This window comes from Ruditapes philippinarum, unplaced genomic scaffold, assembly GCF_026571515.1.
Source record: "Ruditapes philippinarum isolate M1 unplaced genomic scaffold, ASM2657151v2 ctg5663_1_1_1_1, whole genome shotgun sequence".
Lineage (NCBI taxonomy): Eukaryota > Metazoa > Mollusca > Bivalvia > Venerida > Veneridae > Ruditapes > Ruditapes philippinarum.
In genome coordinates, this window is record NW_026858753.1 from 7,597 (window position 1) to 34,591 (window position 26,995).

The 26,995-nt window shown below is 33.4% G+C and overlaps 1 protein-coding gene across 1 annotated transcript; it reads right to left on the reverse strand.

Annotated features, from left to right (window-relative positions):
* Positions 1-1,902: 1,902 nt before the first annotated feature.
* LOC132754120 (RNA/RNP complex-1-interacting phosphatase-like) lies at positions 1,903-26,975 on the reverse strand. Its single transcript, XM_060744713.1, has 10 exons — positions 26,850-26,975; positions 25,061-25,260; positions 23,953-24,028; positions 20,590-20,627; positions 12,158-12,337; positions 11,466-11,509; positions 9,073-9,133; positions 7,490-7,536; positions 6,810-6,879; positions 1,903-2,022 (listed from the first exon to the last, which is right to left on the reverse strand). Exons 2-10 carry the CDS (start codon positions 25,099-25,101, stop codon positions 1,962-1,964), a joined length of 618 nt encoding a protein of 205 aa, XP_060600696.1. The 5' UTR covers positions 25,102-25,260; positions 26,850-26,975; the 3' UTR covers positions 1,903-1,961.
* Positions 26,976-26,995: the final 20 nt, after the last annotated feature.

Below are 26,995 nucleotides of genomic sequence, written 5' to 3' on the forward strand. Positions count from 1 at the left end.
TTCTTGTTATCAATATTTGATGCACTAATGGAAAATGTGACAAATATGGACCAATCAATTTTAATATGTTTTTCTAAACCCTTATTGTCTCTTTTCCGACTTTTTAAATAAGACCACTTGAAAGGCGGAAATCCCCAAGACATGTGCTGTTAGATCTTGTGTTAATGTCATTATTCATTTCGTGTATGTCTTTTCTTTTCTTATGTTTCTTGTGAACATAGAATTATAATTGAGTCTGTGTCCTTGAGGAAAATTTGTTTGGTCATTAAACGCGTGTTGAGAAAATCGAAAGTTTTTAGAAGAATTAAATTACTTGAAGAACTCTTGTTGCCAAGGCAACCAAGAGTTTTTTAAACAAAATCTTAAAAATTATTATTGTCAAAAACCAGGTGTAGGTCTTTATTTTTGGTATGTAACATAATCTAGGGGTCGTCTACAAAGGTTGTTCAAATTTTGACCCTAGGTTTAAAAGGGGCCAGCCAGGGGGCTCTACAGTTTTATATAAAGTTATACAGGGAAATCTTAAAAAATCTTCTTGTCAAAATTCACAAGGCCTTGATATTTGGTATGTAACATGATCTAATGGTCCTCTACAAAGAGTGTTCAAATTATGCCCCTAGGGTCAAATGGGGCCCATCCATGGGGGTTACTCGATTTTTGAATTAAGTCTTTTAAATTATTCTTGTCAAAAACCACAAGACCTACAACTTTGATATTTGGTATGTAACATCATCTAGCGGTCTTCTACAAAAAGTGGTCAAAAAGGACCCTGCCAAGGGCCTTGTCTGTCTTATATAAAGTTATATAGGGAAAATCTTCTTGTCAAGGCGTAGAGCCTTGATATTTGGTATGTTACATGATCCAGTGGTCCTTTACAAAGAGTGTTCAAATTATGCCCCATATGATGAAAAGGGGTCCTGACAGGGGGATTATCAATCTAAAAGAAAAAATTATCAAAAGTATTCTTGTCAAAAACCTAAAGCTTTCATATTTGGTATGTTACATCATCTAGTGGTCCTCTACAAAGATTGTTCAAAATATAAATTATGACCCTAGGGTCAGAAGGGGCCCTGCCAGGGGCCTCCTCAATTTTATATAAAGTTATATGTGAAATCTTTAAAAACCTCTGGTCAAAATCCACAAGCCTATAGCCTTGATATTTTGTATGTAACGTGATAAAGTAGCCTATACAAAGGTTTGTCTAAATAATGCTCCTAGGATAAAATTATTTTTTCCACTATCAAAATTATAGTAATAGAAAGAATTACGTAATTTTGATTGTGGATTTTTAAAAATAATTTTATCGGTGGTTTTGTATTTGCTATCTTATAGTAAGCCTTAGAGTGTTGAATTATTTTTCCAGGGTTGAAGCAGGGGTCCAGGGGTAAGGTTTGATAGATGTCCAAACACTGATACTGCAACCTGTGGTTTGAGTTACTAACTTGACATGTACTTTAATCTTGTTCAGTGCGATACTTAGCACGGAAAATAAATTTTAACACCAGCCAAGTGGGTCATGTTAGGAAACCAACCATTTTCACACTAGATATATACAAGAGATTTTCTTTGTTCCAGGGACTGCTTAATGTATTCATTTCAAGATCATAAATAGAACATTGAATGAAAAATTCAGAAACAAACACAAAACTGTTTGCCATGTATATTACTTTAACTAGTCTCGATCACTGTGTGAAGCTTTAATAATACTTCTGAAGCATATGAAATGTAACAATTCAAGAGACATAATTATAAGAATCTTTACAATTATTAAAGTTTTATAAAAGAATTAATTTTGAAAACTTACAGGTAATTTTAAAGTATTAACATATGGCTTTTAGTCTTATTTTGATCATAATTATGAATGTTCAAGATCTTCTTTAAATAGATGTATATCAAATCTCCTGCTTCATCACTCTGATTATTCTAATGATTTTTCTGTGCTGACATTTTAAGAGACTTTTCTATTTTCTCTCTAGCTCCTCTTGTTCTTCTCGTTTCTGATCTTCTTCTGGTACAGGTTCCCTGTATAAAAAAAATCAAACAAGTCATAAAACATTCAAACACAAAGTTTAAAGGTAAAACAAATAAACTTGTATGTATTAATCATTTTCAAAATTTTCTATGCAATGCCTACACACTTTTATTAGAGTACATACCACTGGAGTACATATCTATCTCTAGAGAACATACCACTAGAGTAGAAAGTTCTAGAGAACTAATCACTAGAATACATATCTCTAGAATAAATATCCTTAGAGTGCATACCACTGGAGAAAATAGCTCTAGAAAACAATTCACTAGAATACATATATCTAGAGTACATATCTCTAGAGTTCATAACACTGGAGTACAAACCACTAGAGAACATATCTCTACATTACATATCTATAGATTACATATCTCTAGATAACATACCTCTAGAATAGATATTTCTAGAGAACATATCACTAGAATACATATCTCTAGAGTACACATACCACTCGAGTACAGATCTCTAGGCAACATATCACTAGAATACATATCTCTAGATTACATATCGCTAAAGATCATATGACTTAAATGCATATCTCTAGAGTACATATCACTCGAGAGTACATTTCTCTACAGGACATATCACTAGAATACATATCTTGAGAGTACATATCTCTAGAGTTTATATTACTGGAGAACATACCACTGGAGTGCATATCTCTAGAGTACATATTACTGGAGTACATATCTTTAGAAAACATATCACTAAAGTACATATCTCTAGAGTACATACCCCACTAGAGTACATATCTCTAGGGAACATATAACTAGACAAAATATTTCTAGAGTACATAAATTGGTACATATCTTTAGAGACATATCACTAGAGTTTGTTTGTTTGTCTCATTTTAAGCCTTTTCCCAACAGTATTTCAGTCATATAGGCGGGTACTTTCCTAACCATCGTTCGGGAGAGTTACACCAGTACTAGACTACCTTCCTCCGTGATAAACTACCAAAGCATATCCCGGGGTTCGAACCCATGAAAGAGAGGTAACTGGATTAGAAACCCCTCGGCCACGGTGGCGGTCTATCATTAGAGTACAAATCGCTAGAGATCATACCACTGGATTACATACTACTCTAGATAATACCTCAAGAGTACATATCTCTAGAGTTTATATCACTGGATAACATACCACTGAAGAACATATTTCTAGAGTACATATCTCTAGAGTACATATCACTGGAATACATATCACAAGAGAACATATCATTAGAGTACATATCACAAGAGAACATACCACTAGAGTACATATCACTAGAGTACATATCACTAGGGTACATATCACAAGCGTACATATCACTAGGGTACATATCACTAGAGTTTAAAGACACAAATATTATAGCATTTTTATCCAAATAAATGCTGTTCATCATCATAAAGATTATGAACAGTTCATTCTCTATTGTGAATCATTTGATTCATTCAATACAACAAAAGGGCAAAGATGGCCCTAGATCGCTCACCTGACCAATGGAACACATCTGAGCAAATCATTAAAACAAATTTGCAGACCAATTCCCTGGATATTTGGATAACAACAGTAGCCACGAAAGTTAACAAGAGTTTTCTACTTTTAGCTTCTGTGACCAAGTTTTTCATCAGAGATGACCTATGTTGGAACTCCTCCGAGCAATAAACTAGAAAATCATCCTGATATTGTTTGATTACAATTGGGTCAAAATTGTGACCACTAGAGTGTAAAAAGGGGTTTTCGATATTTGGACAATGTGACCTTGTTTTTGACCCAAGGTGGCCCATATTCGAACTAGACCTAGACCTAGAAATCGTCATAACATACTTTCAGACCAATGTCCGGGTAATTTTGATGAAAATAGAAGCCATAAGTGTGTAAACATTTTTTTTTCATTTCTAGCTTCTATGACCTAGATTTTCATCTGAAATGATCACTGTTCGAATTCACTCGAACAATTACCTAGAAAAAAAATTCTGACAAAATTTGATGATGATTGAGTCCTAATTGTGACCACTAGAGAGGTAACAAGGTTTTTCCATATCTGGGCGGTGTAACCTAGATTTTGACCTCAGGTAACCCATATTCAAACTTGACATAGAAATCATTAAAACAAACTTTCAGACCTATTTCCAGGATATCTGGATCAAAACAGTAGCCACTAGAGTGTTAACAAGACTTTTATATTTTTAGCTCCTGTGACATAGTTTTTCATCCGAAATGACCAATGTTCAAACTCACTCTAGCAATTACATTAGGTTAGCATCCTGACTAAGTTCGATGATGATTGAGTCAAAATTGTGACCACTAAAGTGGTTACAAGGTTTCTCCATATTTGGTGTGACCTAGTTTTTGACCACAGGTAACTTATATTCAAACTTGACCTAGAAATCATTAAAACAAACTTTCAGACCAATTTCAAGGATATTTGGAAAGCAACAGAAGCCACTAGTGTTTACAAGATTTAACTATTTTTAGCTCCTGTGACCTAGTTTTTCATCCGAGATGACCCATATGAAACTCACCCGAATAATTACCCATACACGCATCCTTACAAGGATTGATGATGATTGAGGCAAAGATGTGACCACTAGAGTGTTAACGAACAAATGTGGACGAACAACAGGACAATCGACGACGACGACGGACATTCAACACCCTGAGCTAGCTTAGGAGAGGTAAAAACTGGACAAGTTCTCTGCACAACAGTTACAACAGAGGAACAAGAGCATTGCATACGGTGTAAACATAAAAAGTTTAGGTAACAAGAGCTGTCGGTAGGACAGCAACGCTCGACTATTCTCAGTGCTTGAAAAAAAGCCTTGATTTAAAGGTAAAATTTTCACAGTAAAGGAAAAGGCAATATTCTTCTTTCAATCCATATAACAGTTACAGGCATTACAGAGAGTCCTATCATGCTTTCAAAGAAGAGTATAAATTTTCAACATGTTTTAAAGCCGTATGTCAATGAACTTTGATAATATTTAAGGTACATGTGTATTACAAAAACTTGAACGTAAATGTATTACAAAACCTTAAACGTAAATTCTAAGTCGAAAAAGGAGCATAATTCTGTCAAAATGCTTGATAGAGTTACCTCCTCCTGTCTACAGGTTGGGATCATGATGGTGAGCAAGTGTGCAAAGTTTTAAAGCCATATGGGAATGAACTTTGAAAATATTTGAGCTATTACAAAAACTTTAATGTAAATTCTAAGTCGAAAAAGGGGCATAATTCTGTCAAAATGCTTAATAGAGTTACATCCTCCTGTCTACAGGTTGGGGTCATGATGGTAAATAAGTGTGCAGAGTTTCAAAGCCATATGTCAATGGACTTTGCCAATATGTGAGGTATTACAAAAATTTTAACGTAAATTTTAAGTCGAAAAAAAGGCAAAATCTGTCAAAATGCTTGAAAGAGTCACCTCCTCTTGTTTACAGGTTGGGGTCATGATGGTGAACAAGTGTACAAAGTTTCAAAGCCATATGTCAACTGACTTGGAAAATATTTGAGGTATTACAAAACTTTAATGCAAATTCCAAGTCGAAAAGGGGGCATAATTCTGTCAAAATGCTTGATAGAGTTACCTCCTCCTGTCTACAGGTCGGTGTTATGATGGTGAACAAGTGTGCAAAGTTTCAAAGCCTTATGTCAATGGACTTTGAAAATATCTGAGGTATTACAAAAACTTTATGTAAATTCTAAGTCGAAATAGGGGCATAACTCTGTCAAAATGCTTGATAGAGTTACATCCTCCTGTCTACAGGTCGGTGTTATGATGGTGAACAAGTGTGCAAAGTTTTAAAGCCTTATGTCAATGGACTTTGAAAATATTTGAGGTATTACAAAAACTTTATGTAAATTCTAAGTCGAAATAGGGGCATAACTCTGTCAAAATGCTTGATAGAGTTACATCCTCCTGTCTACAGGTTGGGTCACAATGGTGAACAAGTGTGCAAAGTTTCAAAGCCATATGTCAATGGACTTTGAAAATATTTGAGGTATTAAAAAAACTTAAATGTAAATTTTAAGTCGAAAAAGGGGCATAATTCTGTCAAAATGCTTGATATAATTACTTCCTCCTGTCTACAGGTTGGGGTCATGATGGTGAACAAGTGTGCAAAGTTTCAAAGCCATATGTCAATGGACTTTGAAAATATTTGAGGTATTACAAAAACTTAAACGTCAATCCTAAGTCGAAAAAAGGGCATAATTCTGTCAAAATGCTTGATAGAGTTACCTCCTCCTGTCTACAGGTTGGGGTCATGATGGTGAACAAGTGTGCAAAGTTTCAAAGCCATATGTCAATGGACTTTGAAAATATTTGAGGTATTACAAAAACTTTAACATAAGTAGTTACGCCGACGCGGACGCAGACGCCGACGCCATTGCTCGGGTGACTACAATAGCTTTAATTATTCTTATCGAATAGTCGAGCTAAAAAAGAGGCATAACTCCATAAATATGGCTTTCAGAACTATGACCCTTGCCTAACAACTGCACCTTGTCACGAAAAGCAAGTATTTCAATTTTAAGTTATTACTTTTTGAAATGTTTGAAAAATGGAATACATAAAAGATTTTGCACCACAACAACTATGACGATGCCACAACAATCATAATAGTTTGACTGTTTCTTCAAAACAAACATGCTAAAACTGTCTTGACATTTATCACTTGAATGAACTTTGCCAATCACAACATGTCTTATACACACATCTCATAATCACAACATTCGAGTTTCATAGGCAACATTATGTTAAATGTCTTCATTAAGTGGTGATTCACTCTTATAAACTTACTTTGCTGTTCTCTTCAAATCATTGATGTAGTTGATTCTTTCTACTGGATAACCTCTCGCTTTCTCATATGCTAAAATACAAAATGAATGTATTCACATGCAATTCAAAACAATGTAAATACTTTACAACATTGTACATTTGTAAGAATAAGTAATTTTAATGACTGATTGGATCAATGAATAATAATTCATTCAGAATTTTAAAAATGCCTTACAAGAATACTTATAAGTACTTTGATTACTATATTACTATTTACCAGTCTGTGATAGTTCTGACAGTTAATTCCCTTTAACTAAAAATAGTTTTATCACAGTCATAAATAAATGTTGATATATTCCAATTATTAACAACTGCACTAATTTACAATACTTCAAGAAGTCTAAAAGCTATTTGCTTTCCCTTTTGATTTTTACCTTAAATGTTGCTTTAGCAAACATTTTCGATTAAAGTTAGATTTAATTCCGCAAAAAGTTCAGAAAAATGCTAATTAAAAGAAAGTGACATAACATGCTTGGCAAATAAACAAATACATAATGATTATAGTCTATAGGAAACAATGTGATATCATGTGATAAACAGTCATAGGAGTGTCAATTGAATTAACATGTATACAGCTCTGATTTTTTAAATTGTATTTATAAACAATTGTTTCATTCATTCAACTGTTACATGTACTTTACCAAGTAATGATTCTGTTGCCTTCTTTTTTAGATGCTTCACCATATAACTGCAAATGATAAAATAACATTAAAACACTATAATTGTTTGGAAGTTAATTGAGAAGTTAATACATGTACTTGTTTTCTGGTCGCCATTATGCAATAATAGCCTGGAGATGTTCATCATGACTTGAAGTTGGAAAGTCTTTATGGATTTGAGGACCATAATGACATAATGGGAAGCAGCAACTAAGTACATGTATAAATGTCTCTCATAAAAACTATGCCTGGTAATGAAATACAGCTTTAGACATCGCTGCTTATCCTGGTTGTTGTCCCTTTCTAAGAAACAGACAGTTGTCATTTTAATCAATATATCTCATAATCAACATGCTATCCAAACATAATGCAAAACCTGTTTATAAATAACACTGTTATTATTATGATATTTTTCTTATTCAAGACAATTTACATCGAAAGCCTAGGTCACTATCATGTCAACATCTCATCTCTGCAAAGGATTTGACCATAGAAATTACTGGGAAATAGAGCCATTCACAGATCACTGCCACAATGTTATATGTCAAATCCAAGCCCTTGTGGAGATGTTTTCTGTGTTTAAGGATCAAGGTTTAAGCTTCTAGAATGGAAATTTTACAGTTTGATTAAAGTTGCAGAGAACCAAATTACGAAACATGGCCAATATTTATGCAGCATTAAAATCAATCAACTAATGATGGGTGGTTTAAAAACACTCTGTTTGCAAAGTAATCACTTAAGCCATTCAGAACTGTCTACAGCGTCTTAATATTTTATTTGTTGTTCTCTAAATAATTTTTTAGTGATGTTTTTGTCTATATGGCCCCTGGATGTAATAAAAGAAGTTCCCATGTGACTATGGTGTGTTCATTTTTTGTTACACCTTGGTAAATCAAATAGCCGACAGTAAGATGAATAATTCTCTTATATATGGTCATAGTTAAAGATAGAGATTTTTTTGGTATGACTAGACAGAAATCATTGATATTACTACACATGGGACATTTATTTAACTAACAATAGAGTATAATTATTAGTAGATATTATTAGGAGCATTGATCCCACTAGATAAATTGGCATTGAAATGTCGATACATAGTGCATTGCTTTGACTAGACATAGAGCACTGATATAACTAGACATAGAGTATTGATAAAACTAGACACTGAACATTAATCTGAGAAGACAAAAAGCATTAATATGACTAGACATTTTGCATTGATATGACTTACCATTGAGCATTAATCTGGCAAAACATAGACCACTAATATAACTAGATATAAAACATTAATCTGGTAAGACATAAAGCATTAATCTGACTAGACATAACGCATTAATCTGACTAGACATGTAACGTTTATCTGACTTGACATAAAGCATCAATATGACAAGCAATTATCTGACTAGTTATAAAGCATTATTGTGACTAGATATAGAGCATTTATCTCACTAGACTTGCAGCATTTATCTGACAAGACATAAAGCATTGATATGACTCTCGCATCATGACAAAGAAAAATACTACTGTTCACAACAGTCTTCTACGAGTATGTGTAAAACGCTTACCTGCAAACCATATATCCGGTCCTGTTTACACCATGTGTGCAGTGAACACCAATGTAAGTATCTGTGAATTACAAAACTAGAAATGTGTCGTCACATGCAGCCACAATTTCAAATGTTATACTATATCCCAATTTATTTATACAAACTATTGTTTCGTTCAAATCCCTTAAAACTATTCAATGTATTCTTATGACATAGCCATATGTCTAATTTGAGTTGAATAGGTACAACTGTTTAGGAGATAATGAAAGGAAACTGAAAATTTCCTTTTTTTCAAAGTTTGAGGGGCATTTCTTTACCAAAGCATTGAACCATGATCAAATTCGAACTCGACCTGCCCATTCTTTTGACGATATGTCTATATATTTTAGTTGAATGTTTACAGCTGTGTGGAAGATAATGAATAAAAACTGAAAATGTCTTATTTTTTTCAAAGTTCAAGAGGGGTGACTCTGTCAAAAATCATCAAAGAGAGAAAAAACAGAATTCCCAACAGAATCCCTAAATTACCATGGTTTGGTAAACAATGACCAAATTTGATCTTGACATGCACATTCCTATGACATATCGATAAATTAAATTCGAGTTGAATGTGTAAAACTGTTCGGGGAAAATGACCAGAAACTGAAAACTTCTTAGTTTTCAAGATAAGGGATATTACTCTGTCAAAAACATCGAACCATGACAATATTAAAACTTGACCTACACAAGTCATTACTATGGCATATACATTTCTTAAGTTGGAGTTAATTACTTTTACAAAACCATATGTCAATTTGAGTTCAATGTAAATACCGTTGGGGAGGTAATAATTGGAAACTGAAAATGTCTTATTATTTTCAAATTGAAAGGGGCATAGCACTGCTTAAAATAATTGAACAATGACCTTATTCGAACTTATTTCGTAAACATATCCATACGTCAAATTTGAATTGAATTTGTAATACCATTGGGGAGATAACGAGCGGAAACTGAAAATTTCATTCAGGGGCATAAGTTACATTCAAAATTCATCGGACCATGACAGATTTGAACTTAACCAGTATTTTCATCTGATATATCCATATGTCAAATTTGAGTTAATTGTTTGCAAACGTTACTAAGATAATGAACGGAAACTGATGAAGGAATGACGGAACAGGGTAACACTATATGCTAAGGCCATTTCTATGGCGGGGCATTTAACAAGAGGTCCTAGATCGCTCACCTGACCCCTTTTACTCATCCGATCAATAACCTAGACAACCATCCTAACCAAGTTTCATCAGCTGATTCAAAAATGTGACCACTAGAGTGATAACAAGGTTCTTGTTGCTGGGTCATATGGGGGTTGCGTTCATTGAACGCCGCCTTTCCTTGTTGATCTTGTTTATCATATTTTACCATCTTTGAGCAGTGTGACATAGTTTTTGAGCCCATGTGACCCATATTATAACTTGACATAGATATCATCGAAACAAACATTCTAACCAATTTCCAGGACATTTGGATCAAGACAAAAACCACTACAGTGTTAACAATATTTTTCTATTTTTAGCTCCTATAGTTTTTTTTATCCGAGATGATCCGTGATGACCCATGACTCATCCGAGCAATTATCTTGACAAGCATCCTGACAGAGTTTGATGATGATTGAGTCAAGTGTTGCGTTCATTCAACGCCGCCTTTCCTTGTTAGTCTTGTTTTTCTCTATTTTGTTTTGTTTATCAAATAAATTATGTGACCACTAGAGTATTAAGAATGTTCATTCATATTTGGGCGATTTGACCGCGTTTTTGATCCCATGTAACCAATATTCAAACTTGACCTTGAAATCATAAGTCACTAGAGTGTTAATAAGATTTTTTCTATTTTTAGCTCCTGTGTCCTAGATTTTCCTCTGAGATGGCCAATGTTCGAACTCATCCCAGCAATTACCTTGACAAGCATCGTCAGCTCAGGTGAGCTAAAAATTGATAAGCTACATATGATTAAGAAAACTGTAAACTAACTTCTTTTTTTTCCATGTAAACAATCTCACTTACTATGGTAGTTTTGCAATGTGGAAAGGTCATTTTTATCAACATATAGCTGTACATTGTTTATTTAAAGAAATTGGATCCGGATCAAACATGATTGATATGCTGTCCAAGCTTAGATACACCATCATCATAGAAAGTGCTTAGATTAAAATGTCATTGTTCAACTTTATTTTAAACATGTATGTGTTCTCTCCTTCTCCTTCAGTAATTACTTTGTTTAAATCTTCATTAAAGAGGTAACTTGGTAAATCTATTTCTTTGAGCAATGGCTCTATAACTCCTTGTTTCCAGATAATTATTTTAAGTATTATCTCGTACAAGCCGAGTGTTCTAGTGTTAAGATAATGTATGCATCAATATGTTTATACCTACCGTTTTCAGAAAACATCAGAAAATTGTTAACTACATCAATAAATCTGAAAAGTTGAATATCAATTCTTATTATAATAAAGAAAAACAAATGCTCAAATGTGTTTCTCCCAGCAGCAAAAATCAAGGAAAACAGATACCTTATACATGGTAAACAGAAGCAATTTATATTTTACAGTTATCAATGTCCTGTTGAAAACTTGTTTTGCATATATATACTGTTACAAAATTATGTTCTTTACTACAGTGACCTCTACGTCAACCATGAATTGTCTCTCCTGACCTTTAAACCTGCCAGTGTACCCATGACTTGAAATATTGACAATGGGTGTTAGTCTTAAACAAAATATTCAGCTATAAAGAGAGAAATTTTACCCTTATTGTGTGTCAGTAACAATGATACATTGTAAATCATATCTTTTAAGGGATAAGAAAACTAACAAGAACTTAAAAAGTTGTGATTTAGGTTAAAGTTTGCAGACGGCAACGGAACGCCGACATGACTGCAACAATACCTCTATTTTTTTCCTTAAAAAACTTATCTAAACATGTATCAATAAGAAACTTATGCCACAACTACATTTGCATTTTACAAAGGTATATTTACAAACTTATGCATATTTCAAAAAGGTCAAGTTACTGATGTGTAAAAAGTCTGAGAAAAGACCTCCCCATAAAAAAAGCAAAATACATACTTATCCACCTTAGCTTCACTTGGTGTCTTATGACCTCTTAATTTTATTTTCTCATATTGGACATCATTTTCTGTAAATTCTTCTTTATCATAGTAGCGTGTGGTAAATGTAAGGTCTATAACAAGGCCCAGTGTCAGTCTTTTGCTTCTGAGGCTCTCAATAAGCGTTGCTGGTGTAAACCTTTAATAAAAGAGTCAAACAATTAAAAATGAAATACAAAGTAAACTTGTCAAGTGTATTGAACATAGTATAAATGTTCAATATATTATGATTGCTTGGTTAAAATGGTAACAAATATTATATAAACATGAAGAAACTGAGAGAGAGAGAGAGAGAGAGAGAGAGAGAGAGGGAGAGAGAGAGAGAGAGAGAGAGAGAGAGAGAGAGAAAAAAAAGTGAGAAGAACACCTTATAATAACCATAAATATTTGTTCTTTAAATTTATGTTATATTAGTTAGCTTTTATATCTGCAATGCTAATCCTGATACTAAAACCAATTTTCTTTGTTCTAATTTATTAACCCGATAGGTGGATCTAATTTTAGTTCAAGATAATCAGTCGAATTTTGTTATTTATCTATTTTCATTTCTATTGTAGTTTTCATTATATTTTTGTTATACTACCATAAAAAAGAACAAGATCAGTATTTCAAATAAATAAAAAGAGTACTTTTGTTATGGTCATTGGGTTTACTTTTATATGTTTCTACATGATCATTTTAGTGTTTTACTTATTTAACCTTTTGTAACCATGACAACTGTTAGAATTTCACTTGGCGGGGATTCATTTTATTTACACTGTCTCGTTTATAGGAACATGGTGGGGCTAAGAGCGAGGTTTGGTGCACCATTAACCGGTTTAAACTCCCCAGCAGTCATTATTATGCTGCTGACCGTTCCAAGGCGGCGCCCCACTGTGTTCCTCAGATGTATGTCTATGTTGTTTCATACTGTTTTGGTGACACACTTTTGCTTGTGTCCCTTGTTGTTTTCTCGTCTACGGTAAGTATCTTCCCCATTGCCTCTAGTTTTTATTTCTTTGATTAACCCCCCCCCCCCTTCCCCGGTCTCCTGTCCCTTCCCCTTTGTGGGCCTATTATTATTTTCTTTGAATTCCTAATCAGTTACAAATTATTTATCATTTAATGATTAACGTGTCGTGGCCCTGTCCTTTTTATGTTTGGGGTCCGCCTGGGCTCCTTGCCATTGGTTCTTGTTGCTGGGTCATATGGGGGTTGCGTTCATTGAACGCCGCCTTTCCTTGTTGATCTTGTTTTTCATATTTTGAAGAATTTCAAAACGTGGATGCTACAACAACAACAGCAACGACTTGTTTTCAAATTCAAACAAAGACAACGTGTTTCTTCGCACCTCATCATTATAGAAGACAACTGGCATAGTATCAAACTAATTGCATGCAAAGTATAAAAAATGATAGTTGAAAAATTATTAATTACAGTACGAAATTCTTTTATCTCATTTCTAAACCAGTTAACGTATTCTGATTCGCCTTCATTTAACTCGTACTTTTAGATTCAAATGATATATAAACTGTATGAAATTCTGTCAACCCTTTTGTTTTATTTGTGTTGTTGTCATTTTATGCCAAGTCTCCTACATGATCCTAATCTGTCTTATTCGGTTTATCGGATAGGAATTTCACCACATCGTAATTGTTAACGAAGGAACACGTGTCAGTATTTGATATTTAATTTATTGTTATTCAAATACATGTAAAAGGTCAAAGTAGGGATCTATCAATTCATATTGTTAATGTAAATACTTTTTGTAAATCATAGGATTTGTTTTTATTGATAGACTGGCCTTAATGTTTGATGACAATTTGCTGATAAAAATGTAAAATGAAAAACAGTCGACAGGAAACAACATTTGGATATATTCGAATGAATGATAAGGACATCAAAGGTAATAGATGGATTTCGATTTTGTTATTTACTGTAATTTCTGATTTTTGTTATTTCAAAATGAACCGTTAAAATTATAATAATTACGGGAAATTGCTTACGATTAAATTTGCACACCTTCTATTTTTCTTATAAATATCTAACTTTATATAACTATCACTTTAAAAGACTAAAAGTGAGTCCCTTTTTAATGCTACACATGTGTGTTGTATATTTGTTTTATTTATAAGTATTCATGAAATGACAAATCAGAATTTTTTTTTTTCATTTTGTTTTATTGTTTTATGATTACTTTTTTCAAAATATAAAAATAATTTTCAAGTATGGAAAGTTTAGTATTTTCTCTTTAGGGATTATTTAATGTAAAAAGGTCAGATTTAAAGAATTTTGTAACTAGTTGGTGTAACGTCGGTGACTTGTTGGAATCGTGTTGGGCATTGGTTGGATTCACGTTGGGAATGGGTTGGAAAGCAGTTGTATATACGTTGAATAGAAGTTGGATTTGTCATTTATGACGTTGGATTGACGTTGGATTCTGACGTCTTAAAAACTTCTATATATAACTAAATACCAACGTATATCTAACGTCGCATTCTAACGTCTGAGCAACATTGATAGAACGAGGTAATGTGTTTGCTGGGATTGTTATCAGGAAAATACAAAGAAAAGGACATGAGTATTTAGAGCTTTCCTAAAAGATGTAAGTTGCGCAGCATGTAACGGCTATCATAGATCAATTATTGTATCATAATATCAAAAGATAAAGTATGTGAGAGATGACCCAATGTAGTTTTTAGGTCGATAAGATCAGACCCGGCTGAAAAACAAATGAAAGAGCTTAGTTAAAAGCATAAAAGACCAGCAAATGTGGCAAATTTGCAAAAAACCATTACAGCGGAACATTGTCTTCGGCGAGACCTTCCGGTATCATCAAAATTGGTATCGGTCAATGCCAAACATGTCAGATTGCCTTGTGCTGCCAATCAATGCACTAGATATCTTGCCAGTGAAATTCGAGTTAAAAAGAGATAGCGTGAAGGAACTGCTTGGAGACACCTTTAAAATGATGGTGTTTACAATACCCAATACAAATTAAGCAAGAAAGGAGAACCTTCTGAAGGATATATAGACGACATACAGAGTTATATGCAGAAAATCGAAGACTTCAGCTTCCCTTTTGTTTGGTGTCTAATTAAAAGAGGTCAAGGTTGCTGGTGAAGTAAAGTCCCTACATAACAAATCATTTGGTACTAATTAGGTTTTTTTAGGCTGACAGCCAGCTGCTCGATTCAAAGCTGGAGAATATCACAAAAATTCATAAGGAAGCAAACCAGTAAACCAACAATTTTATTACAGACACATAACCATCAAAGCAAGGGACAACTGACAGCAACAATGCATCACAGGAATTAAACGCTATGTAAAGAACATTAAACTAACAGATACCACTGACAATTTTGTTGCCGGTAAAACCCGACACTATATTGAAAACTGGAAGCAACTTACAATTGTAGATAGTTACTGAAAACTTTAACCGGCTATAAAGTAGTGTTGTGAAAGACACCTTATCAACCATCAATACCAAAAGCTTTGTCATTTAACATGCTTAATTAGAATAAAGATGGTTTTTGGACTGTACATAACATTATCGAAAAAAACAAATAAAAAACCTTAAAAGGGGGAGTTTATTTCCAATATTTTTACACAACCTAAAAAAGATGGCAAAATCAGAATTATACTCAATCTTAAAAAATTAAGAGAAAATATTCATTTTAAAACGGAGACTTTACCATACGCAATTAATTATATGAAAAGTTATTGTTTTTTTTTTTGCTTCTGTAGATCTTTCAGAAACTTTTAACTCAATTCCAATTCAATTCCAAGGCAGAAAGAATCATAGATTTACTCATGAAAACCAACTATATCAATTCACATGTTTAGTAATGGGGCTAATCACTTCACCAAGAGTTTTCACGAAAGTTATGAAACTGGTATTTGCCTCCTTAAGAGCAAAGGACCATGTAAGTTTTGCCTACATTGACGACTCTTGCAAACATTTAAGGAATGCCAGAAATGCATTCATTAGGTCTTACAGTTCACCCCACAAAAAATCTGTTTTACAGCCATTTCAAAATATAGTTTTTCTCGGATTCATTTTGTGCTAAGAAACAATGTAGATTAAACTAACCCCCCGGAAGACAAGAAGAGCTTATTCAACTTTGTCATCTTATCCTTGCTAAGAAGTATTGTGGTGGCAGAGCCTGGTGTAGAGGCAACTCCTCTTAAGCCTTAAAGAAAAATTCAGGGACAAAAACATAAAAACATCCAAAGGCGACTTTAAGAACTTTATGCAAATAGCAGGATCTTTTAAACCTGTAATAAACTGATGGGTTAGTAATCTTACATCAAGTCGCAAACTTGTGTCACACGTTATCTACTCAGATGCCTCGAAAAGAGGATATGGGGCAACTGGAGCAATCAACAAAACTTCTTATATTACAACAAAAGGTCAGTGGTCTTTGACAGAACAAGAATTACATATCAATACTTCATAACTGAAAGCATGTCAGTTGGCTCTTACTTCTTTTTGTAAAGATAGCTCAAATTGTCACATTAGAATTAACACGAACAATAGCAGCAGTTGTGCTTATATTAACAAATTTGGGGAGGGGGGGGGGGGAGAAGAGTTAGACAACTTAGCACGGACAGTGTGGCTGTGGTGCTTGACTAAAAATATATTCATAAGCGCTGCCCATGTTTCGGGCATTAAAAATAAGGAAGCAAACTTAATGATGATACTAAACGGGCCCTGAAAAATTCATTTTTTAACAAAATAAGAGGGAAATACCAAAACATATCATTAGATATTTTGCTTCCAAATTAAATAACAAATTTGATCAATATGTTTCTTACTTACCTGAAACAAACAGTATTGCAACAGATGCATTTACATAAAATTGGGTTGGTGAACTTGACAACATATTTTCTCATTTCAGTCTAATACCAAAAATACTAAAGAAAATAACAGAAGACAAAATTTGCCCCATTTGGCCATCACTGACAAGACTGATCGGCAGAAATTGTTACCTTCTGCCACAACCTTACACCTTTCTTTACCTGGCTACCATACAAACAAAACAATCTTCATCCCCTCAAAAAGATGAGGCAAGTTCTAATTATCAGGTTATCAGGTAATTACCTCAAACACAGGGATTAACTACAGATGCAATCAATATCATTTTACACTCATGGCGTGATAAAAAAGACAATACAACCAGATATTAAACAAGAGCACCGCTAGGCGGAGCATTATATGCCCGAAAGTGATTTTTTTTAAGTAAAGATGAAGCATTTGTAAGACATGGGAATTAAATAAAGTATTACCTCCTTCACAAAACAATCCTCCTTTGAAGTTTCAATATTGTGGTCCAAATGGAACTTAAGTTATGCCCCGGAAACTGTTTTCAGTTCTAAGGTAATAGTGACCTTGACCTTTGACCTTGTGACCCCAAAATCAATAGGGGTCTTCTACCCAATATGGACAATCATACTATGAATTTTAAACACAGTGGGCCAAATGAAACTTAAGTTATTTTCCGACAAATGTTTTCAGTTTTAAGGTCATAGTGACCTTGACCTTTGACCTTGTGACCCCAAAATCAATAGGAGTCTTCTATCTTATATGGACAATCATCCTATGAAGTTTGAATATTGTGGGCCAAATTGAACTTAAGTTATGCTAAAGAAACTGTTTTCAGATTTAAGGTCATAGTGACCTTGACCTTTGACCTTGTGACCCCAAAATCAATAGGGGTCTTCTACCCAATATGGACAATCATCCTATGAAGTTTGAACACTGTGGGCCAAATAGAACTTAAGTTATGCTCCGGAAACTGTTTTCAGTTTTAAGGTCATAGTGACCTTGACCTTTGACCTTGTGACCCAAAAATCAATAGGGGTCTTCTACTTTATATGGACAATCATCCTATGAAGTTTGAACATTGTCGGCCAAATGGAACTTAAGTTATGCTCCAAAAACTGTTTTCAGTTTTAAGGTCATGGTGACCTTGACCTTTGACCTTGTGACCCCAAAATCAGTAGGAGTCTTCTACCCAATATGAACAATCATCCTATGAAGTTTGAACACTGTGGGCCAAATGGAACTTAAGTTATGCTCCGGAAACTGTTTTCAGTTTTAAGGTCATAGTGACCTTGACCTTTGACTTTGTGACCCCAAAATCAATAGGGGTCTTCTACCCAATATGGACAATCATCCTATGAAGTTTGAATACTGTGGGCCAAATGAAACTTAAGTTATGCTCCGAAAACCAAATTGCTAACGACGGACGGACGTACGGACGGACGGACGGACGCCAGGGGGTATAACATAATATGCCCGAAATTTTTTCGGGCATATAAAAATGGTTTGCTCTTTATGGGTGACGTATCGATCCCATTCGGCCCTCTGAAAATTCGGTTTTAGAATTCTTTTTGACATTACATAAACAAGGTTTAAAATACTCTGCATTTCAAACTGCAAGAGCTGCTATCAATAACTTAACAAAAATATTTAGCAATTTAGATGTCAGTGACAATGATTTAGAAAGACCTAGTCTGACAAAAATAACCACAATATGGGATGTGGACATTGTCTTTAAATACATTGAAAGTTTACAGAACACGACTTATTTCCAATTATCATGCAAACTATTTATTTACTTAAACAGTACAAAGATGTCAAACCCTACACATCATAGAGCTAAATGACATTGAATTTCATGAGGACAATGGCATTATTCATACACACAAAACCTGGCAGTCACCATAGAACAATGTGCTTCAAAGATATGAAGCAAATCCTTCCATTTGCAATGTAAAAATTTAGGAAGAATACATTCGCAGAACTGAACCTTTACGACACACTAAACAAAATTATTGATCAGCACTCAAAAACACACAAAGCAGTATCACATCAAACAATTTCACGTTTGGTGAAACACATTTTAATTAAGGCAGAAATTAATAGTAAATATGGACAACACAGTATTAGAGCGGTTTCAACTTCAGCAGATAGACTACCTGGGGTGCCATTAACAATAATAATAAAAAACTGGAAGGGGTTAGAGACATTTTGGAAAAATTCTACAAAAAACAACAAAAAAACAACAACAAAAAACAAACCGTACAAGAGGCAATACAAACAAGTGAAAAGCAATTGTGTATTTAATAATGCTATAAAATATATATTACTGTGCAAAGAATTTTGACACTTTCTATTCTGCTTTAAAGGAAATTCTAATATATTTGTAACAACCCACGTTTCTTTGCTTTTCTTAGAATAGTAATAATAAAATGATTATTCAGATTAGAGAATATAAATTGTTTACTTTGATTGACAACAACATATATAGTTCGTTTAATCTTACCATTCATTGTAAAGAACAATTGCATAATTTTAAATGCACTAAATGATCAACTCTAACATCGCTGTGCAATGTCCCAAAGGGGACATGCTGTTGATTAAATGGAAAGATTATACGAGACTTACCTGAGGAAGTTATAGTTTTGTCGGTATTTTATCAAACGCATTCACTTTCGGGATTACACACCTACCATGCTTATTCTTAATACATCGTCATCACTAGATCATGTTTGAAAACTTAACATCATCTTATGATGGCTCTAAAGACTGACCAGTATTGTTGATAACATAATTGCGGTTGATTAGATACGGATCAAATTTCAACTTCCTCGATAAGTCTCGTGTATTTTTTCCATTAGTCTGCTTGTCTGCAATCTTTTGATATTTAGTCAGTACATTTTCGATATAAATAATGAATGATTTGGTCCAGAGTGAAAGTCGGATGAGTCCCTTTAAGCTATCTAACATGGTTAGGGCTAAAAAACAATGTTACTGTCATCAATTTTCCTATATAAACATAGTTCTCTCAATTTTTGTACAGTTAATTCACAACATAGACATTATGTACATTCTATTTAAATTTTCTATTGATGTATAAAGGCACATAAAGCTTCAGCAATGAGTATACTTTTTCTTTTGCAGAAAGAGCAAACATGTTTTATACCGTTGTAATTAATGGATTCAGAACACGTGAGATAATTACCTCCTACAGGAAAGACCTCAGAATGTGAAACGTATGATAAATGCAAAATGTAAAGTAAACAAACGGTAGTTTGACTTCAATACAAAATACTTAAATCACCAATTCTGAAATTCTTTCAAAAATGCAAAAGATGGTTCAGATATATGGCCAATGAGGTTACATTTAGGAAGCTATAACACTTGACACCAAATAAAAAGGTTTAGAACAATAACACTGATGGCATTTTTGAGACATAATGTTCCTTTTATATACATATTTTCATTCCCTTTCTAATGAAGCAAATCTCATTTTGTAATATGATATATTCTAAAAGAGAATATTAGATATAATGGATGACAAAGCAACAATAAATTGTTCATGTATTTCAAAGGATTTAACTTACCTGGTATCGTTAAACCTCTCACGATTGGCAAAGAAACCCTGAAATGTACGTTATTAAGAATAAGTCTTCATACCAAAACAACACAGAATGATCTGCTGCAATATACTCAGAATTAAGTTGATTATTGATGTTTTGTGTGATTTCTTCATTATTGGGTAAGTTTGCAAAATAAAATCAGGTTAAGGGTATGATCTCAAAAATTTGCCCGTAAGCTATTTGTCTAGATATACATCAAATGGTAAAAAAATCTCAGTAAAATAGTTCAGTCCTGTTAAAAAACTCATTGGAGGCCCTTTACCACATGAAATAAACATATGATTTTAAACCCGTTTCATTTCCTTAGAATAATTTAAGTTTCATTACATGGGAATCAGCCAGTTCTAAGATATGAAACCAGACAGAAGAACGGTGCTATTTCATTCATTTCATTATGGAACTGGGTTGCGAACCTAAGACAAATTGCTAGGAAAGGTCACAGGTTTTTCATTCTTTACCAAGCATCATTATATTTTAAAGAAAATCTAATTAAAAGTGTTATGTACATGTAAGTCTATATAAACTAAGTGACCCTTGGGGAAAGGACAAATGTTGACCCCAGGGTTATAATGTATAAACATAAACTATTGTAGAGGAACACAAGGTGATATTACATATTTTGCTTAATATCTAAATAGATTATAAAATATTTACTATTTAAATTTTATTTTTAGCTCCCTTTACCTTCTTATGCGTCGAACAATTTATATACTTGTTGAGAACCACCTGTGATTCTCCTGTCTTCCCTTTGGTACATGTATCTGCACATCGTAGAGAAGAGACTGAGCATTGACAAAATATTTGAAGAATTTGAAATGGCAAATAATAAACAAAGACCAGAACTGGTACATGGAGTCAATCTGCTGATGTCCTGACTGAAGCTGAGGGGAGTGGCTCTACAGGGTATATGTAGGTAGAGACAAAAGGAAAGTTGCAAGGGCGCTTAAGCCACTCATACGTAGTGACTGTTTGAAATACAGTCCCTTTGCTTGACATGAACAGCCCTTTACAGGGCTACCTACTTTGCATATTGTCTCAGGTTACAGTACATATAAGTACTTATTAGCCGCCTAACAGTGACCTACTTTTGGCTCAAAATTCACTGGCTAATACTCCATGAAGATGACTTGGAGGTAAATTGTCACCACTCTGTGCTTCAAAATTAACCAAGGCATGACTGTCTGTAGATGTCCTAGGTTTGCCTTAACAGGTGGATGCACCCTTATTTAACACAAGAACCGGTTGAACCGGGTGATGCTCCCCGAGAAGGTTCTGGACACAGGAAAGTATAAAAAAATTAGCAAAAACTCCAACATTACGCAAGGCGGAGTTATGTTTCTTGCACTGCACTTCTATTCAATGAGATCTATCTATCTATAAAGTTTCCTGATGATATCTCTTATAGTTTCAGAGTTATGTCTCAGGTAAAATTCAAAGTGTAAAAATAAACAAAGGGCAATAACTTCAAAATTAAACAAGGCTTTGTTTAGGTTCTTTAAGCATTGCAGTTCTATCCAATGAAATCTAGCTACCTACACAGTTTCATGTTGATAAATCTAATAGTTTTAGAGTTTTTTACCCGGGCAAAAGTCAAAAAGTAAAAATAAACAAAGGGCAATAACTTCAAAATTAGGCAAGGCAGAGTAATGATTCTTTAGCACTGCACTTCTACCCAATGAGACCTATCTATCTACAAAGTTTTATGTTGATATCTCTTATAATTTTAGAGTAATGTCCCGGACAAAGTTCAAAGTGTCAAAATAAACAAAGGACAATAACTCCAAAAGTAGGCAAGACAGTGTTACAGTCTTGTGTTCTGCAAACCAACTTAATGAGATCTATCTACCTGCAAAGTTTCATGTTGATACCTTTTATAGTTTTAGAGTTATGTCCTGGACAAAGTTCAAAGTGTGAAAATAAACAAAGGGGAATAATTAAAAAATTAGGCAAGGCAGAGTAACTGTTCTTGCGCACTGCACACCTACTCAACGAGATCTATCTACCTACAAAGTTTCATATTGATACCTCTTATAGTTTTAGAGTTATTTCCCGGACAAAGTTCAAATTGTAAAATTAACAAAGGGAAACAATTCAAAAATTAGGCAAGGCAGAGTTACAATTCTTAAGCACTGCACACATACTCAATGAGATCTATCTACCTACAAAGTTTCATGTTGATACCTCTTATAGTTTAAGAGTTATGGTCCGGACAATGTTCAAAGTGTAAAATAAACAAAGGGGAATAATTGAAAAATTAGGCAAGGCAGATTTACGGTTCTTGTGCACTGCACACCAACTTAATGAGATCTATCGACCTACAAAGTTTCATGTTGATACCTCTTATACTTTTAGAGTTATATCCCGGACAAAGTTCAAAGTGTAAAATTAACAAAGGGGATAATTCTAAAATTAGGCAAGGCAGAGTTACGGTTCTTGTTCACTGCACACCTATTCAATGAGATCTATCTACCTACAACGTTTCATGTTGATACCTTTTATACTTTTAGAGTTATGTCCCGGACCAAGTTGAAAGTGTGAAATAAACAAAGAGGAATAATTAAAAAATTAGGCAAGGCAGAGTTACGGTTTTTGTGCACTGCACACCTTCTCAATGAGATCTATCTACCTACAAAGTTTCATGTTGATACCTCTTGTTGTTTCAAAGTTATGTACCGGACAAGAAAAGCGGACGGACTGACGGACGGAAAGACGGACGGACAAGCGGCGACTATATGCTCCCCCGAATTGTTCGGGGAGCATAATAACCTACATACATATATTCTACCTAAGGTCATTCCTGTGACTGAAGTTTGGTCAAAATCCATCAAGTTTTGAAGGAGGAAATATTGTTCAAGAAATTGTAGGAAATGACAGACGATGGACAAACTGCCGTCCCAAAAGCTCAGGTGAGCTTAAAACAAAGTGATGTATGATTTTAAACATTCAATCTGTTTAGAAAACCATAATTATTATTCAAAATGAATTTCATTACCTGTCTTGTTTGCTGATAGGCTTTAATAGTACAGTAACTTTCCTGTGTTGCTTGCATTAGAAACAGAAATCTTAAGTATACCACCAGCAAAGCTTCTTTCATTTATGAATGTGACACTCTTGAGTTAAATACACATTTATTAATGGTCATTATTGTTTAAAAGGAAAAAAATATTTATTTATGGTGACTCATAATGGTTCAAAAGAAGGTACATGTAGTTCATGTAAATCAATATGAGGAAATACTTCCAATTGCAAAATGGCAAAGCACCTCAATTATTTGGAAGATTAAATCATTTAAAGGGTTTCTATACATCTCTTTCAAATTTGGTTTACCTCTTTCAATGGCACTTTAAAAGGTATTATTCTGGTTCCTTCAATAACGTCTCCTATGTTTGAGTAATCAAACCACCTGAAAAAATAAATTAAGCACATTATACTGTACATTCATAGCCATTGTAAAAAGACAAAATTACTGAAAAGGCATTGAATCTTCCTCACATATTGGTGCAAAATGATAATAGAGATCAATTATCAGATATTGTCAAAAAATATTAAAAGTTTGAAAATCTTTTTATGCAATATTTAAGTATAGAGCCTGCCTATTCTAGTAAATGACCCATACTTAATTTTTTTTCTTAGAACAATAAGCATCATTTAATTAAAGTGAAACCATGTCTTTGTCTGTTTGAACATACATATTCACCAAGAAAATGAAACGTTGGTGCGAACTTATATACTTGTGTTCTTATGCTTTGATTACTATTAACTAAAATACCCATATGAAAAAAAATATGTCTAAAATTATATTTTGCATAAAAATAATATTACTGTGAATTGTTCATACCCATTTGACTAAATATTGTTAGCATTGCTGACTTTTGGTCATATGTTATTACATCATACTTGTATAATGTTATCAATGTCATTCCAAATAATGTTTGTGTTCTGTTCATACAGAAAGTCACAAAGTTTCACTTAACAAAATAATATATTTAATGGAAAAAATCTAATGTATGGGTTACTAACTAGAATGAGTGGGCTCTACATTATGGAAGAAAATACTGCCTGATTATTTTTGTTTTGGTTAGATCACAAATATAGGATAAATATACTATCATGACTCAAAACATCAGAAAATATACCTGAAGCTAAAATAATATTAAAACAGTCAACACTTAACATTAAATTTGAATCTTTAGTATATCAAACACTGAAGGATCTTATTACAATTTCTTAAATAAAATCTATCAATTATAGTTATTTCTGCGTTTAAAGAAATATTGTAACAACTAAAAGTTTCAAGATCTAAATCATCTAAATTGTCAATTATATATAGATCAAATCCCGTTTGTAAGTCCCAAATATCATAACACTTGTAGTGAAATTTAAATTTTACTCAAGAGAAGATTAATTAGATCAAATCCCATCATTTATAGAATACCTTTCTGGAAATTTCCCCTTTTTAACTTGAAATCTTGCCATTTTAATTCTACGTGTCGTTAAACAAGTTTAGTTTCATAAGCCACGGAAAAAGGCGAGAAGTGATAAAAATCCAATCGCAACTTTTCGGTTCTTTCCGCAAATCTTTGAACAAGATGACAGGCAACGTACTATATTTTCGTAGAATCGATGGATGGGGATCTACAAACAAGAAAACATGATATAAAATGATATATATATCTATCACAGAACGCCGGCTATGACATAATCCAGACACACCAGACCACATAGCTGGACCACAATAGATGACACGAAGCAGGACTAAAGGACAGAGTGGAATACCAATAAATAATAGTAATTAATAACTAATTAATGAAGTACCCACATAAACTGAAACCTGGTTGGTTTATGAAAGTGTTGAGGAGTGCAAAACGGTTATAATATATAAGGACATGTGTAAGCGCAAGGTATTGAAGAACACATTGAGTGGGATAAAAATCATCAAGACAGTGTTATGAAATTTGATCTTCCAGTTATGACTCTTTTTACGCGAAGCAAAATCCAAAATGACACTCTTAAAACTGAAACCCTGTTGGATATCTTTTTGTCTGGGACGCAAAATATGTCCAAGGTTTTGTATGAACATTGAACTGTGAAGTGTTTCTCTTCTTGCCATTGCTAGGGTCTGAAAGACCCTGCCATAACTTATTTCAGAAAAGTCTATATGTCTAAGTTCTATATATGATACTCAAATGTAAGAACATTTGTTAAGACAACTACAATTTGAAATTTATTTACTTTAATAGTGCATGCAATGGTAACGCGTGTAAACGATGTTAAACCATGTCAAGACACGTAGGGGCAGACAAACATCCCATACATGCATATATACTTTCCCAACATCTGACTTCGTAAAACCTCGCACCACAATATTCCTATGACAAAATATATGTTCCCACACAGACTTTTAATTAGGTATAATACGTGGATCACAGAAGGTTTCAAACTGACAACCGAAATGTGAGTAGTAGTATCATATGAACAACTAGTCAGAATATCTTCATATAAAAAAATCATATTTGGTACTCATATACGGAATCCATGAGCTTTGATTCAGGGATCCCTTCTAAATGTACAGGATTGACCTCACATCAAAATAGTAAAATGAAAGTGAAAATTAGAAGAGAGTGCAGCAATCTGTTTTCAAATTATTTTTTGAGAACATATAGTGATACAGGATTTTGCCTTGTTTCGGATAATTTAGTTTTGAGTCCTTTTAAAAATTAGATGTTATTTCAAAAACAAAAATTCAAAATGTTTATTATAGTAGGACTGTTACTTATAACAAACACAGTATATTTTTTACACTTACACAGAAACAGGATAAGATTAACCTCGCTGAACTTAAGTTCGATTTGAAAATAGCAATTTCGCTTTAACATATTTTCTCTTGGGAGTTATAAATTGTGAACAAGTTTCTTATAATGAATGTGTATGTCAGTGACTGAAAATTGGAACAACATGTCTGTTTAAAGTTGTGTAGGAACAAGTAAAATGTCTTCCTATTCCAAGCAGCCTATATAGGTCCCACTTATCACCTGTATGTCTTATAAAATTTACAGATAATGAAAAGGGCCTTATTTTCCAGTTAGGTCTGGTTTGAATAACTTCTGAAAATTATTTACTTCATGTCATTTAAAAAGACGCTTAAATAGGATAATTTTCAAAAAATATTTCTTACACTTAAGTATTTTGTTCACTAAAATATCAAGAAAAAGCATTAAAAGTACCTTTTAATTATTTCGAATTTTAAATTAACATACTACTCAAAGTCCATGTGTGTTATATCCAAATTCATACAGCCTCAATTTAAACTGAATTCTGTCCGATTCCTTTTCTGCCTGTTTGTATTGAAAGTTCTTTTAACCTGTCACAT

What these genes read in the sequence shown, in the direction of transcription:
- LOC132754120 (XM_060744713.1), bottom strand. Translation starts at nt 25,101, where the DNA reads ATGGCAAGATTTCAAGTTAAAAAGGGGAAATTTCCAGAAAG. An exon ending in AAGGGGAAATTTCCAGAAAG is followed by an intron (nt 24,029 to 25,060) that starts GTATTCTATAAA and finishes TTATTTTTTCAG; the next exon opens with GTGGTTTGATTACTCAAACA. An exon ending in GAGAGGTTTAACGATACCAG is followed by an intron (nt 12,338 to 20,589) that starts GTAAGTTAAATC and finishes CTTTTATTAAAG; the next exon opens with GTTTACACCAGCAACGCTTA.